Below are 16,744 nucleotides of genomic sequence, written 5' to 3'. Positions count from 1 at the left end.
TTGAAATATCCATCACCGCATTGAGTTCAAAGATTTCACTATTGGAATAATTCTACGATATGATTATTTAAGTCTAGGTACCATGCATATTCCGAGTTCATGATGTCAAGTAGATAAATATCGCATCTAAGCAAATAATTAGTTGGATGGGGGAAGGATAACTAGGTGTCCAAATCGATCAGGCAAAATTTGTAATACAACACACGTAACTCCTGAAAATACCCTAAAGCTCCCTTTAGATCATAGTTCATAAATGAATACGGTTGGGTTATTATCATACTATAAGCATATACATACGTAAGAGGTGCAAAAATATTATATCTTTTCTTTTTATTATAATTTTAGCCCGCAAAATATCGGAGAAGGATAATTTTACCGGAGTGTGTGTAAGGTATTTCAAGTTTCTTATTTAAATTTAACTCATAGTGTTGTGTTGTTGAGTATAAAATCAAAACACTATTGTGTTGTCCCTGAATTGCTAAAGTTTGAGCTTCTTTTTTTTTATTTTTTAGTTTTTTATCTCAAACATGACATGGATTAAATTGAAGGACAAAAGTAGTATTAAATGGTCCATGTTGACCTAATTTTGCATGGTGATGAGATGCAACAAAGAGGAAGGAAAAGCATATTTAGTTGCACCAAGCACATCCTCTCTAACAATTTATGGTTGGGGTGGTTGGGAGTTTGATTAGATTACTTTTATTGCTCTTATGAGAGAAGGGTGTTGTTGGGCAGTTGCTTTCCCCCCTCCCTCCCAACAAACTCTTGGAAGTTAGTTGTCCACGTGGGAAGTGTGAAGATACAAGTTATGCTTCTCATTCTTTATGTCCAAACAAAGAGGAGATGAAAAGCTTGTCTTAATTGAACTCTCTCTATATGTGAATCCATGTTATGTTATGTTATGTTATGTTATGGAGAGAAGAGAAAGAAAGCGCTATCTGATCCGTGTCCGATCCGTTTTTAACTCCGGTAGTTTATAAAAGCAAATGTAAATTGGAAGTAGAACAAGTAAAACAAAAAAATAGAAAAATTTATAGGTTGCTTTTCCTATCCATTTTCTTCATTCCAACATTGCAATTTAAAGAACTTCCAAAACGTTACACTTTTCTTTCTTTCCTACTTACCATCAACCAGAAAATGTTCAACTTAGATAATAATATCCATATATATATATATATATATATATAACTTGATCAATCTTTCTTGCCCTATTCCTCCAACTTGCATTCAATAAGCTGGCACTGGGGTAATGCAGAAAACTGTTCTCCATTATTGGTATAGCAGTATGAAGATGAGCTCAAGCATTGGTTATATATAAAACATAAGCAGGCAGACAGGTACAATATATTCTATCAAATTACACATGAAATGTTTCTCGAGGGAGATCTGAGCTTCAGCCATGAAGACATACAGATTCTTTTCTAACCATAAGATGATGAACAACAACTAGCAGCAACTACTATATATATCTTCTATTAGATCACACATGAAATGTGTCTCAAGGGAGAGCAGCCTTTAAAGACTTCGTAAAAATTTCCACACGCCTTAGTGCCTCCTCAGAAGATCTGGCTTCAGCGAGTAGTTGGACGATGGCGCTACCGACGATCACACCGTCGGCTCCCCATGTCGCAATCTGCAAGGAAATAGGCCTTGATTCAGGCTAAATAAACAAAAACAGTAGCTGGGTAAGCATTCACCATTTATCCTCAATGACTTACTTGCTTGACATGCTCTGGTTTCGATATGCCGAAGCCGACTGCCACTGGCTTTGTTGTAACCTGGAGAAGGGGAAATTATCAACAGATCCATACATACGTCTTATGATTCAGCATATCACTACCTTCATCAGACTCTAGTGGTGTGAAGAAATTAAGATTGCATTGTTATAAGACTCGGGAGGAAAAACAAGACTAGTGCTAGAGGTACATCTTTTACAATATATAACTAGTCCTGCTTCGTTTCAGCGATATGAAGTAGCCATTCAATTGTTGTATGAAAGAAATATGCAAGTTTTTATCAAGATAACGTGATGTTCTCTGAAATCATCATCAGAATTGTAATGCAGCTTAAATTAATTTTACATTACATGTAATCTGAAATTGAAAGAACAAGAATCGGAACAGTAGACGGAAGAAAGAACATTTGAATTCTTTGTGACAATTGTTTTCACTTGAAGATTTCAATCACAAATCACTTTGGTTCAGAACTAGGATGGGAAATGCTCTGAAATAGAAGCACTTTCAGGTCATTTGAAGGTTGAAAGATGAACTAGGAGAAAAGGTAAAAGTGGAACCAAGAATTACCTCTTTTAATTCTTGTAATAGATCTTCTACCTGGGGATTTACCGTAGGCCGGGCACCAGTAACTCCAACAGAGCTGGCCTACTTGATCAAGAAAAAGGGAATTAAGCTTAACCATTATGCTTAACATCATACCTACCTACTGTGACAACGGTATGATAACTAAAAGAATAGAAAAGTCCGAATATATATGATTGAAGTATTAAAAGAAAACTAATCTTACAAGATAGACGAACCCTTCTGAAACATCAACAATGGCCTCCATCTGACATCTTGGAGTAATTGGTGTAGTAATTAATCCCTTCAGTGAACAAAAGTAGTGTATATATAACTATGCTCAAATACAGAAGATAAGATAAGGCACCATGACACAAGTTTATATTGAAATGTTACAGTGTGATACCAAAAACAAATGTAGAAAAACTGAAATTAGGAAGGAAGAGAAAATATTCCAAGGAGTGTACCAGTTCGATATCGTTTGCTTCTGTTCTTCTCTTCAAACTTGCAATCTCACGAAAAGGAACGTCTGGAACTAAAAGTCCTGCAGATTATTCTAAAATCATGCTGAGAAACAGCTGATAACAATCTAAAAGATGCTGAAAGTAACTATAGTAGTAGAACAGTTTAGCTTTATATTAATCAGAAACATTGCGGCAAAAAATAGATTAGATTATGGTCTTCAGCAAGATATGAATTGTTCTCTCATTAGATAGTATAGGCAAATAACTAAGGAATATAAATTACCATGTACACCACCTTCTCCTACGATGGAAGTGAACTTCTCGACGCCGTATGCTACTATGTGCTTGTAGTATGATAATAGTACAATAGGGCAAGATAAACGAGGGACTACCTGCAAGGATAGGATGTTCTAAAGTTGTGAGCTTATGAGAAAAGAACATTACAAATGACTTCTGTAAATTTTGTTAACCTCTTTTAGCATGGAAATAGTTGTCTCAAGTTTGGTACCATTTGCAAGAGCACGTCTAGTGGAAGCCTGAAATCCGGAAAATCTATTAGAACTAGACATCAGTTTCGGATCAAGCTACTGAAAAATAATGCAATAGACTAAATAAATTTTATGAAATATGTGTCCAGTATTGATGCTAAATTGGAGATGACATAGGTAAATGCCAGATACTTCCTCTTCTGATTGTTTAAAATAAATTCGGAAAATAGATATAGCTTGAATATTACTAGAATAAATTCAGATTTTGCTGAAGAGTGATGGACAGAATAATGCTAACAACTGTTTCAAATAGAATCTAACATATAGAAATAACTTCCAAATGTGACTTCAAAATCGAATCAGAGGTTCCACTTTGCCCAACATTTGGGCTGGGTTTTGAATGGGTTTATTCATCCCCTTAAAATAGGGGGTGCAATGTAATGTGGGCTAACCTAGATTTTCTCCCAATTTAGAATGAGTTGAAGCCTAAAGTAAAATTATATTTTTCCCTTTGAGAAGACCAGGCAGGATTTATCATACTTACAAACAGTCACTTTGCATGCAAGCATGCATTGCGTATCTACAAACAAGCACTGTATACATAAAAACACAAGTTGATGATATATGTATACATTACGTACCTATAAATAAGCATTACATATATAAACATTCACATTAACAGAATGAACATAATTATTAGAAAAAAAAAAGAAACTCAACTCTCAAGTGAAGGATAATTTAAACAATATTATTTTGGTGATATTCATTCATCCACTAGAAATGGTATTTTAGTCAATTGGCATAAGATATCCTCATGTCCCACTTCCTATTTTGGTTTGAGGAATTAGAGAATAAAAGGCTTTTTTTTTTTTTTTTGTGTGGAGATAACAACCTGAATCACAGGACCATCCAATGAAGGGTTTGAGTAGGGCAAACCCAATTCAATCAGATCTGCACCACACTGGTCGAGAAGCTGCAATAATTTTGAAGTTGTAGCCAAGTCTGGATCACCAGCTGTAATATAAGGCATCAAAGCTACCTGCATATTTTAATCTCATCAAGTTTCAAATCTTAACAAATCCTATAATATTTTGCCGTCAATCATCCATCTAATCCTAGTTATATTTAATGCAATCATGGGATGCATCTAACTACATGCTTTTAACCATCTTTGATTTCTTGGTTACGTGTAGGTATGGACAAGAATCATCCTGGGAACGACTAAGACTCGACTAATTTAGGGATCGAGCCTTTTGATTAACTAAATCAATAGTTAAATGGAACAGTAAGTAGGAAGACTGGACTAAAGTGGCAAATAGAAGAAGAAAAAAAACTAGAATATAAAGTTGGCGATTTAACGAAACCTAGAAGGAATACCGTATGATGAGAAGAAGAGGGAGAGAAAATAATAGATTTAAGCAGGTTTTCTTAAACTTATTTTTAATTAAATTGGTGTTCGGATACCAAATTAGTTTAGTACTCTAAGCTGGTTTAAAAACAAAATAAAATAAAACAATGATGATACTTAAATATAATACTTAATTAGTACAAACTTTGAATTAAGTGAACTATGGACTTTTTTTATTAAAGTTTTACGCTGACCGGCGAACAAACTGTTGAAAGGTATCACAATAAGCACATGCAGCTTTGTAGTCCTAATCATAATAGATTTATTTTTGGATTAATTTTTCTGAATCCATTAATAATATATTAGAACTTTTGTCGATCTCAATAAAAAAAATTTAGAGTCTAACCCATATACATATCTACCTTGTCTCTGCTTCATCTATTACCGTTATAATTTAATCTTGTAAATACGTGTACAATGTGAGCTCTTATAATCTTTTGAGCAATTTAAAGTTCCCTTCAGAATCTTTTTAGTGAAACTTTATTATGAATATGCTGATAATGATAAGAACATATATAGCGACCGACATGATCTTTTCCTGTATGCTTTATATCTTTGTTCGTACAAAAGAAAAGGTTATAATCAACAAAGAACTAACAACTACAAACTAAGGATATATATATATATATATAGACATAGAAATAGAGATAAAGGGAGCCAACTTCTAATTGAAGGAGAGGCCAAGAGCATTGCATGTGATGTGAGTTCACTATATATATATACTTACTTTTCCTTCTCTCCTCAGCTTGGAGAAAGTTCCCAAGATCTTGAAGGACCGCACGACATTCCCAGAAGCCATGCGAGGGAAGCTTCTCCCCGGAGATTTTGAAGATGATCGGAGGTCAGGCCGAGGAAGAGAGTGGCCGCAGTAGTACTTAGTGCAAGAAAGGAAGGTTGTGCATGGAGCCATGGCCGTCGGTGCTATTATGAATTAATTAACGCCAAATACGTTATACTATTCTAAAATTTATAATCCTAATCTATAAGAGAGAGAGAGACAGAGGAAACCTACCAGAAACTCGAGTGAAGATCACCTTTGGCTTAAATAAATAAGGCTAGCATATATGTTTCAGGGTATAAATAATTGATATCCTTCCATTTGAACGTACAACTGTAGCAGATGGGCTTCTTGTCTTTATCGAGATGGTATGAGTATGTAATACTATAAATAAATATATATATATATATATATATATATATAAATATTTGTTTCTCACGTGTCTAAATAAGCTGTAAATGTACCCAAAATAATAATAATAATAAATAAGCTGCAACTATGTACCAAGATCCTCACTTCGGTATATTTCCTCAGTACATATCTGAATCAAACTAAAATCTTAATAATTTAACAGACGAACTGACATCGATGCCCGTGATTAAAAGAAATGTATGTAAATAAATATGAGGGTATTTTTATCTCTTCAACTACATTAATTTTCACTAGGCTATTGAAACTCAATTATTAAGCTGCATCAGTAGTCTTTTTCTGATTTGATGGCACTTCTCTAACTTTCTTTTTAAAATATTTTTATTTAAAAAAACTTTAAGCAATCCCTCTAGCCCATGGTTATGAAATTATGGGTTAGATTTGAATTGAAATGGATGTAAGAAAATTATACAAATTTAGGTGGTGGTAACCTCACAAAATAATTAATATATCTCGTAAAAAATATAATATAGTCCAAATTTAGGTTCTGTGTATTTAAGCAATCACTTTAATTGAGTGGTTATAAAAAATAATTAAAAAATATATATTATGGGTTAGATTTGGATTGATTTGAATATAAGAAAAAAATTATGAAAATTTAAGTGGTAACAACCTTATGAGATAATAAATATATCTCGTGAAAAAAATAATCTGGTCCAAATAATTAAAATATATATATATTATGGGTTAGATTTGCATTGATTTGGATATAAGAAAATTATAAAAATTTAAGTGGTGGCAACCTTATGAGATAATCAATATATCTCGTGAAAAAAAAAATTTGGTCCAAATTTAGGTTGTGTATTTAAACAATCACTTTAATCGAGTGGTTATAAAAAAATAATCAAAACATTTATATATTATGGGACAGATTTGGATTTATTTAGACGTAAGAAAATTATAAAAATTTAGGTGATGATAGCCTTATGAGATAATCAATATATCTCGTGAAAAAATAATATGGTCCAAATTTAGGTTCTGTGTCTTTAAGCAATCACTTTAATTGAGTGATTATGAAAAAAATAATCAAAAAATATATATATTATGGGTTAGATTTGGATTGATTTGGACATAAGAAAATTATGAAAATTTAAGTGGTGGCAACCTTATGAGATAATCAATATATCTCGTAAAAAAAAATCTGGTCCAAATTTAGGTTGTGTATTTAAACAATCACTTTAACCGAGTGGTTATAAAAAAATAATCAAAATATTTATATATTATGGGACAGATTTGGATTTATTTAGATATAAGAAAATTATAAAAATTTAGGTGATGGTAGCCTTATGAGATAATCAATATATCTCGTGAAAAAATAATATGGTCCAAATTTAGGTTCTGTGTCTTTAAGCAATCACTTTAATTGAGTGATTATGAAAAAAATAATCAAAAAATATATATATTATGGGTTAGATTTGGATTGATTTGGATATAAGAAAATTATGAAAATTTAAGTGGTGGCAACCTTATGAGATAATCAATATATCTCGTAAAAAAAAATCTGGTCCAAATTTAAGTTGTGTATTTAAGCAATCACTTTAACCGAGTGGTTATAAAAAAATAATTAAAAAATTTATATATTATGGGTCAGATTTGGATTGATTTAGAGGTAAGAAAATTATAAAAATTTAGGTGATGGTAGCCTTATGAGATAATCAATATATCTCGTGAAAAAAATAATCTGGTCCAAATTTAGGTTCTGTGTATTTAAGCAATCACTTTAATTGAGTGATTAGGGAAAAATAATCAAAAAATATATATTATGGGTTAGATTTGGATTGATTTAAATATAAGAAAATTATGAAAATTTAAGTGGTAGCAACTTATGAGATAATTAATATATCTCATGAAAAATATAATCTGGTCTAAATAATCAAAAAATATATATATTATGGGTTAGATTTGGATTGATTTGGATATAAGAAAATTATGAAAATTTAAGTGGTGGCAACCTTATGAGATAATCAATATATCTCGTGAAAAAAAAATCTGGTCCAAATTTAGGTTGTGTATTTAAGCAATCACTTTAATCGAGTGATTATAAAAAAGTAATCAAAAAATTTATATACTATGGGACAAATTTGGATTGATTTAGATGTAAGAAAATTATAAAAATATAGGTGATGGTAGCCTTATGAGATAATCAATATATCTCGTGAAAAAAATAATCTGGTCCAAATTTAGGTTCTATGTCTTTAAGCAATCACTTTAATTGAGTGGTTATGAAAAAAATAATCAATATATATATATATATATTATGGGTTAAATTTGGATTGATTTGGACATATATTACTTGAAGATTTAGTTATTTTTATTTATCAGGCTAATGATAGTTGTTATGCTGAAAAGTTAAAAAAGGTACACTAAATTTCGTTGCTAAAGGACTTCATTCTAGATGAGTGATAAGAAATAGATGATAGTACATGCAGCAAGTTGGCTTATTCTTTGAGGCAGTAATCAAAGAGCTGAAGAATAGTGAGAAGTTGTTAGAACCTGAAGAAAGTCTCCTAAAATTACCTAACTTCAATCGTACGAATCTTGCAATATGACACCACCTTGAGCTTGAGGCCAATATGCCAACCTCAGACAGGCCCTCCAAAAATTGTCGAGAAGCATGGATTGCATAGCTTTTTATATATTTTTTTTACTGAAGTTGTCATCCCATTTGTGCTTCAGAAGGCTTTGCTTTAATGAAAGCAACTCTTTACCTTCTTCAGTGAGAAGAATTATATGAGAATATTAGATGGTGAAGCCTTGAAATATCAGGAAATGAGACAGTCTTGAGCATCTCAATGGAAGATGCATTACATATCAGAGAAGATCTTCTTTATGCCTTTATCTGATCACAACAATCTATTATTTGCATCTGATTTAATTATTATTTTTGCTACATATAAAGTCTCCTACACAAAGAAGGATCACAAGTTGTGTGGTCCTCTGCCATTGGAGAATTTGGAGAATCTATTAAAGATCTTGAGTTCGTCCCTGGGCTATATTGTACCTCAACAGGATGCATGACACATTCGACATCGAATCATGTTGAACTGTTTGCTGAACATGCCTGTAAATATGTACATATATGTCTTTAATAAATCTGCATCGATTCTTTTTCCTTGACTTTTAGCTTTAAGATAACATTTTGGACCATCCAGATCTTGGTTTATTTTTTCAATTTTGTGAATATTTATTTCCAAGTTATTTACTCAATTTGGTACTGCACATAGTAGCTGATTTAGTTCATATAATGTAGGTAGTCTGTTAACAACCGAAGGCAAAGGGAGACAAAACATTGCTTCTGTCAACAACTGAAAGCAAAGTGAGACTATTCATTGCTTCCTAAATGTTTAGAAAGTCAAGCATATATGAACTGACAGCATACGAGATTATCTTTAATTAATCAACTTAACTCTTCAGTGGTCGTGGCCCCTCTCTCATTTATAAATGGAGAACCCATATTCGATCAGTGGTAATCTCATTTGGTGAGAGGGAGGAAGCTTATTGACATATAAATAATATAATTTAGATTAAAGTATTTTATCTAACAAAAAGGAGAGAGAAAAATGTATATAGGATTTTCATCTGGTAATTACTACATAATATAATTATAAAAAAGTAACATGATTTAAAAAGATATATAAGCAAAAAAAAAAATCAAGGTCATCATGCAAAAGACTCACTAAATAGTTACAACTTAGAACGATATATATATATGTGAATAGAAGATTTTTAATAGGGTACGTATCTATATATATATATATATATATATATATATATATAGAAGGATATAATATAAAAAAATATTATTTTTTAAAATTGATATTATACTTTAGAAATAAGTAATCACATATTAATAGTAAGGTAGATAGATACAAATGAAAGAGAAGAAGAGCTCTAAAGAGTAAGATTATCTTCTTAAGAAGCATGCATGCATGGATTAATTGTTATATATCCAACCATGCATAGTACCTTCTCTATATCTAAAACACGAAGGAGGAGGGCGAAATGAGTGGGAGATTGGAGGAGAATCTGAATGTCTTCAAATGATGTGCTGAGAGGTAATCTGAACAGTTGACATAATTGATACAAAGTATGTTATCGTATCATAGAAAAAGTTATGAGATATTTATAAATAAATTAATTGAGTTGAAATAATAAACATGACCTCAAATAGATCTCTTTAACAATTGAGTTAGATTGGCATAGTCTGCTGCTTACGATCTGAGTTGGGCCCACATTAACTATTACCTGATTGCCACGATTCCTCGACGACACTGCCACATCGGACCAAAGGGGATAAGGGTAATGGATACCTTCCTCTCCTCTCCTCTCCCATCATTCAAATTCCTTTCGAACAAAAATAAATAAATTTAAATCATCCTGTACACCTTCTCTAGCCGCACAGTCACCGTCCGATCGAGATCCGACGGGCTCCCAATGGCGATATAATCTCAATACGTCTGTGAGAGTCACACGATATCCAACTAATTAAAACCGCCCAAAATCGAAAAAAAGAAAAGAAAAGGGGAAGGAAATGGGGTTCTCGATATCGCCGCCTCCCGCCATCGCTGCCGTCTCGACGCCGGTGCTGACGTCAGCTTCTTTAACTAGGGTTCCTCCTCTACGATCCCTAGCCGTAACTCTCACTCTAGGCGTGCGTCGCACGAGCCGTCTCAATGCCGGGTTGACGGAGATTGAGCCCGACCTCCAGGAGGATCCGATCGATCGGTGGCGCACCAACGGCGTCAGCGCTGTTAGTTTCTTGATCTTTATTATTTTTTTGTTGAATTAAGTTTTCTTTTTTAAGGTTGAAGATCGAATTTTGTGGTTATTAATATGGTTTTTTGGGTGGATTAAGGAAGATTTTATATACGGGGAGTATGATGGGCACCACACTTATCATGAAGGTCATGAAGGTATTATTGCTTTGCATCTCATTAAATTCATAGTACTCTATGTTTGCTAACAGTTGGGAAAATTTTGATAGAGACTTATAGGATCCATTTTGATTGAATCTTTGCCTTTAGTTTTGTTAATTGCAATGAAAAGTTGGTTGCTTCGGAAAAAAAAAGGTCAGGCAATTAGTGATTGGGAGAAGTAACTAATGATTGACTAGAAAAAAGAATTAGCATTGCCAACTCGGGATGCTTAAAGTGGGTTCATGTGGAAAATGGAAGACGAAGGGATATAACACGTTAACATGTTTTTTCTGAACTTTTCCTTTTGAAGAGGAGGAGGTGAGTCTATCAGGTATTTGCTCTCACCTGGAACTTAAGGCATGAAGTTAATTTGTTTCGCTACTTTCTCTTCTTTTAGGAAGGGCAAGAAATCGTTATTCACATAAACATTGGCAACTTTTGGGAAGTTTGCAATAGCTGTAAACTATTTTTTCTGCCCTCAGATTGGAATTGACATCAATGTAGTAATTAGCAGTTTTCACATAGTTCGTTGAATTTCTCCTGCTTACCTTTTTCTTTTAATAACCATTAATGACTTAGCATTATGTCCATTTTCTTCTGGAAAGAGAGAATATTTCACTTGAATCTCATCGAATTCCCTGATACACGAATATGCTTTCAGCATATTACCTCATGACACAGAATGTTTCTCAATAATAATGTATTGTACATTATTCTTGGACTTTTGTTGATGAAATTTGGACCATTAGTTGTAAAAGATGCCAATCTGGTTTTATATGCCTGACAAGGGCTTCCATTTGATTGATTGTATTTTTTTGTTTCACGTGCTTCACCTGACCAAGAAATGATGTTGACTACCATTCATATTTTACTATAGGTAATAAGGGATTATGGGAGGCTGTTGTAGAAGAGTACCAAGCAGCAGAACCTCCTAGTGGTTTTCAAGGTCCGTATGCAGATACGCTCATTCATATTGCCTTAATCCTTTTGTTCTCCTAAATATTTTGGTATAAATTCATACTCATGTGCTTTCTTTTGGCATGGAATGGGTATTTGCAGGGCTCATATCTTGGTTGTTTCTACCTGCCATTGCTGCTGGCATGGCTTACAATGTACCGGTACGATATTTCTTGGTCTATTTTAATTGTTTCTTATGAACATACAATCAAAAGAAGTCCTATAAATAGGATAGAACAGAAAATGTGATGGTCTCTACTTTACTATTTGGTTTGACTTTAGATGAATAATCCAAGCATAGAACATTGAACTGTAAAGCACACCCCTGTTCTCTTTCATTAGGAGTAGGCTCCTTTGCTGGTCTGCTGAGAAGCACATCTTTTTTCAAGTTAGTTGCTGTTTCCATTTGGTCATAATTTCTCGTTGTTCATACCGGCAAGACCAAACTAGGTGATGGTGTCTGCTGGTTGGTCGTTAGAGAAATCTTAGTACCTAAAAAAAGGGTGCTGCTGAAAAAAATATATATCATTTGATTTAGTTTCTTGCTCTTCCTAGGCATATTTTGTCCAAATAAGAGTCTTAAGCTAATTTATTACTTTGTTGGAATCGGCTTTCTTAAACTGATGGTGAACTTTTACATGCATAATTAGGTAAATTGAAGAGATTCGTGTTCAGCCTATAGTTATATAGTAGAGTATATAACCTTTGGGAAGAAGTCTAACTGCATAATATGTAATTCCATATACAGCTCCAAAATGAAAAAAAAAAAGATTATCTTCAAGACATGGGTGATTGCTAAACATCTTTTCCAATGATGGAACTCTTCAAAGTTGTATCAACTATCTTCAAATGTTGGTTAAATCTTATCAGTGTTTGTAATTTTCTCGCGGAGATGAATAGTGAATACTAGTGTCATATTGAGTTTCCATGGGAAAGCTTGGAAATTGACATTTGAATGCCTATCCAATTTGAAACTTCTTTTCTAATCTGATATCGTTGTTCAGGGCGAGTATCTGTACATTGGAGCAGCAGTCTTTGTTGTAATATTCTGTGCAATTGAGATTGGAAAGCCAGACAAACCCCACAATTTTGAACCTCAGATCTACAACATGGAGAGGGGAGCTCGAGACAAGTTGATTGCGGATTACAACTCCATGGATATTTGGGATTTCAATGAGAAGTATGGCGAGCTCTGGGATTTCACTGTGAAGAGGGATGATATAGTCAAATTGTAATGCATTTCAATAGAGCTAATAGTTGGTACAGAATGTAGCTTTTCAGAAGAGTAGAAAAATGTTATTGCAAAATTAAGTACATTATGTTGAAAATTGGTTATAGAAACCGAATATGAGGTTTGTAAAAGAAACCACATCCTTTTCCTTTTCTTTTTGTTCTTATTCTTTGTATTAATTTCATTATGGCTTGAAGAGTATATATATACTATAAGCACCTTGCCTGTATAAGATGTCCGCATCATATGTTAGGGAATGCAAGATTCAAAGGGCAATTACTTCATTTTTTTTTTCCTTCTGTTAATTTTCTTATAAAACAATGAATAATCTATGCAATCTTGGCCATATTTGTTTGCAATAGACTGAGTATACAAAGCATAGACATTGTTGCTCTAGCTCTGCTAGGGTGTTACCATTTCCCAACTTTTCTTGGGCAGCTGCTGCCTAGGTGGCTCTGTCGATACAAATGGCTCCTCTCTAGGCTCGACCTGCTCAAACTCAGCCTAAACTCGCCTAGTTTTAATCGGGCTAAGTTCAGCCCGACTCTAATTTAGGCCTAGCTCAACCCGAGCATTTGCCTGCCTGGCTCGACCCGAAAACCAATCCACTGCTCATCTATAACTTGACCCATAATGTATGCATATTCCTATAAACTTTTTAGTTTCACATTAAATATTTAGTGAACTATATATTAATATATAATTATGTTTCTATGAAAAATAACTAAAATGTCTTCATATAAGCGCATTAAACTTGGCCTAATAAGATATAATATTTTTTTATATTTAACTCATTATGTTAGACTTATTATACTCATCATAAACCCAATATTTAATGAGCTAGTAGGCGTTAACGAGCTAAAATATTCTAGCCCAGCTTAAACCCAGTTCGGTCCGAGTGATTGGTGGGTTATATTGTAAACAAATATTTAAACTCGATTGGCCTGAAAAACACGGTTCAAACTAAGCCCGGCCCGGCCGATAATCACATCTAGCAGTGGGGCGGGGAGTGCCCTGTCCTCGAATTTCCTCTCTTGGGCAGCCTCTCTTTAGCAAGGTGGCTTGGAGTCTGAGTGGAGCCAAACACTCTTCCCCTCTAGTGTTTCTTTTGCCAACACCAAATTTCGATTCAGTCTGTCAGGGAGTGCGGCATTTGTGGGTGGTGATGGAATTTTTATGGCTAATTCTCTCGCTAAAAATATGTTTTGTAAGAGAGAAAGTGAGCCTTCCGCCCACGGTGATAAGACCTCGAAGGTTGTTACGGTGGTTGTGGGGCCATAAATCTTTCTCTGTTTATCATCTATAAAAATCTGATTTGAATTAATCAATTTATATGCCTTTCCTTAATATATATATATATATATGCGCTCTTTTTCCGTAATACAGATTGGTCATGATCTGTATCTATGCCATAGGAAAGTTAATTTTTCTATCATTCTATGTCATCGTCGTGGAAGAGTAAGTTGGAATTTCTTTTCATATTTGCATCATTCTCCTCCCCATTTGAAATCAAGCCCAGGCCCAACTCCAAGTCCAAGTCCAGCTATAGCCCATACTTCCAAATTGCCACAGCTTAATAACTACTCTTTTCTCCCTCCCTCATAGCATTTGAAGGAAGAAACCGTTCCCTCTTAAACTCTTCCATCCCCCAAACCCTAACCTCTCTCCTACTTCCAAATCCATTAAAGATTTCTCCAATGGCCGAAGCTCCTCCAACCTACCGTCGCCGGCGGAGGCGTTTTCTTGTCATAGCCTGCGACTTTAGCACTCCCCTCACTACGCCGTTTTCGCCGTGATTCTTCCACAGCTCAACCGTGATATGGTATTCGAACGCGGTGAGCATTTTATTCCTGCTCGCTTGATAATTTTGAAATGGCAACTGTGAGGTGGAAAATTTTCAAATCTGTTGTCTAGATTTGACATTTTTTTGAATCCCGAAGAGTTTAATGTAGGCATTCTATGGGCTTGCATACTGGAATTTTACCTATGACAGTTTTGGAGGCGATTGTAAGTAGATAGTTATGAAATACGTTGGAGTTGCAACGACACTAATGAAATCGTGGAGGGTTGAAGGATCACATAGGATTGTGGGAGAGGATTCGTAGTCCTCCAAGTTGTGTTCTTGGATCTAAACTTCAAGAGCAGTGCCGTAGAAATCAAGAGAAAGAAGTGCATGATGATTAGATTATAATTTTGGCTGTAAACTTACTTGGATAGTGTGAGTCATGAAGATAACTCTCTCTTCTTGATTGGAGTTTTTAGTGAACTTCTTGAGGGACTGAATAAAATATATTTTGTATTGGATGGAGCTAGAATTAGATGTATGAACTTTGTTGTCATGGTATTTAGAATTTATCATCATACCTCCAACTTTGCTGTGTATAGGTCTTCAAGTCATTCTTTGCATGTATTACTCTTAAATTAAATATTTAGTTCCAAATTGTCTTTGAACTTCCTTTTCTATTTATAATTTTAGTGCCTGGAAACTATGAACTCTGAGGAACTCAGTTCCTTGATAGAATGGCATTCCAACTCCTTGCTTCTGCTTTCATGCTCATTTTTGCTAGTACTCTTTTATGCTGAACTTCTCAGTATCAGTTTTCTCTAGGTGCACTGGTTAAAATATATATCTGAGAACATGCTCTAGGTTTTTGACTATTGTAGTTATGTCTGTATGAAGTACAATTTCAATTTGATACTTAATCATTTCTCATAAGTTTTCTTGAGATAGGTTGGTAAGTCAATTAGTTCAAACAGAAGGGCATTTTATTCACTCCCACTCCCTGTATTTGCTGCTGATAGAAGAACTATCGAATTTCTAGGGGCGGATAGTGGACAAATGATACCTTTAGATGACATTTGTCATATGTATGCTGGTGTCATCATTCTTATTAGGCCAGGGTAATTAAAACAGGATGTTTGATTTAGTTTCAGATATTTGCCTTCCTATATCAGTTAGTCCAGCTATATGTATGGAACCAAATTCAATTCATTAGCTGCATAAGAAAACCATTAAAAGAAGTGGTGATCAAGAGAGAGGGGTCACTTTTATGCTGGTGGGACTTTAGATGAATTGAGATGCTTAAGGAGAGAATATTCTGCTTGAAATATGTGCATCTCTATGGTTTTTGGTCTCTTATTGTGTCTTGAAGAATATATGTATCTTGGGATTCCTAAGTTCTGTTCGTCTTTTATACTTATCATCAAATAAATATAAGCTGATATGGTAAAGTCTTAAAAGCAAGAAACAGGACATGATGCCTCCAAATGTCCCATGACAGAGAATTAGATCATGTCTGGACTTATTTGTAATTAAGAATTTCTTATTATTCAACTAGAATTTAGAATTCTTTTTACCCATTTTTTTTGTCTCTTTGTTATCTTATGTCATGGAATGATCGTTCTATCTATATGTGGCTATGCTAAACAAGAAAAGGAACAAAAGAACTTTCGTAGTGCTAATCACCTTCACAACTGCTTACACAATCCTGAGAAAAACACACTGATCTAGCTGTGAAGTTGTGTTTTAACTAATAATTATCATAGTGCTTACCTACTTCATTATTCTTGTGTCAAGTGGTTGGAATCTGACTATAAACATTAGAGGAAAATAAACTTCTTTTCTTGGTCTCCTTGTTCAGATGATGTGGACTTTGAAAATGGTTCTGAATGGGAGAGAATGTGAATTACTTTTCCTAATCTATATGCTTTGCCAATCTCATTCATCTCCGGCCTTTTGATTTTACAGAACCAAAAAATCTTATTAGTTCAGTTAT

General features: G+C 33.9%; 2 protein-coding genes across 2 annotated transcripts; one reads left to right on the top strand and one right to left on the bottom strand.

Annotated features, from left to right (window-relative positions):
* Positions 1-1,292: 1,292 nt before the first annotated feature.
* On the bottom strand, positions 1,293-5,698 carry LOC140786907 (tryptophan synthase alpha chain-like). Its single transcript, XM_073135621.1, has 10 exons — positions 5,670-5,698; positions 5,385-5,578; positions 4,142-4,288; positions 3,232-3,297; positions 3,045-3,153; positions 2,765-2,841; positions 2,524-2,601; positions 2,304-2,381; positions 1,719-1,778; positions 1,293-1,633 (listed from the first exon to the last, which is right to left on the bottom strand). The coding sequence occupies exons 2-10, from the start codon at positions 5,565-5,567 to the stop codon at positions 1,499-1,501; spliced, it is 933 nt and encodes a 310-aa protein (XP_072991722.1). The 5' UTR covers positions 5,568-5,578; positions 5,670-5,698; the 3' UTR covers positions 1,293-1,498.
* Positions 5,699-10,188: 4,490 nt separating this feature from the next.
* Positions 10,189-13,126, top strand: LOC140786058 (photosynthetic NDH subunit of subcomplex B 5, chloroplastic). Its single transcript, XM_073134229.1, has 5 exons — positions 10,189-10,614; positions 10,720-10,777; positions 11,658-11,726; positions 11,840-11,898; positions 12,742-13,126. The coding sequence occupies exons 1-5, from the start codon at positions 10,396-10,398 to the stop codon at positions 12,970-12,972; spliced, it is 636 nt and encodes a 211-aa protein (XP_072990330.1). The 5' UTR covers positions 10,189-10,395; the 3' UTR covers positions 12,973-13,126.
* The last annotated feature ends 3,618 nt before the right edge of the window (positions 13,127-16,744 follow it).

The sequence above is a fragment of the Typha latifolia genome, chromosome 4 (genome assembly GCF_019914945.1).
Source record: "Typha latifolia isolate L0001 chromosome 4, TyphaL0001v2, whole genome shotgun sequence".
Classification (NCBI taxonomy): Eukaryota; Viridiplantae; Streptophyta; class Magnoliopsida; order Poales; family Typhaceae; genus Typha; species Typha latifolia.
Note: the sequence above shows the minus strand (reverse complement) of the source record. Positions and strands in the feature narration are given on the sequence as shown.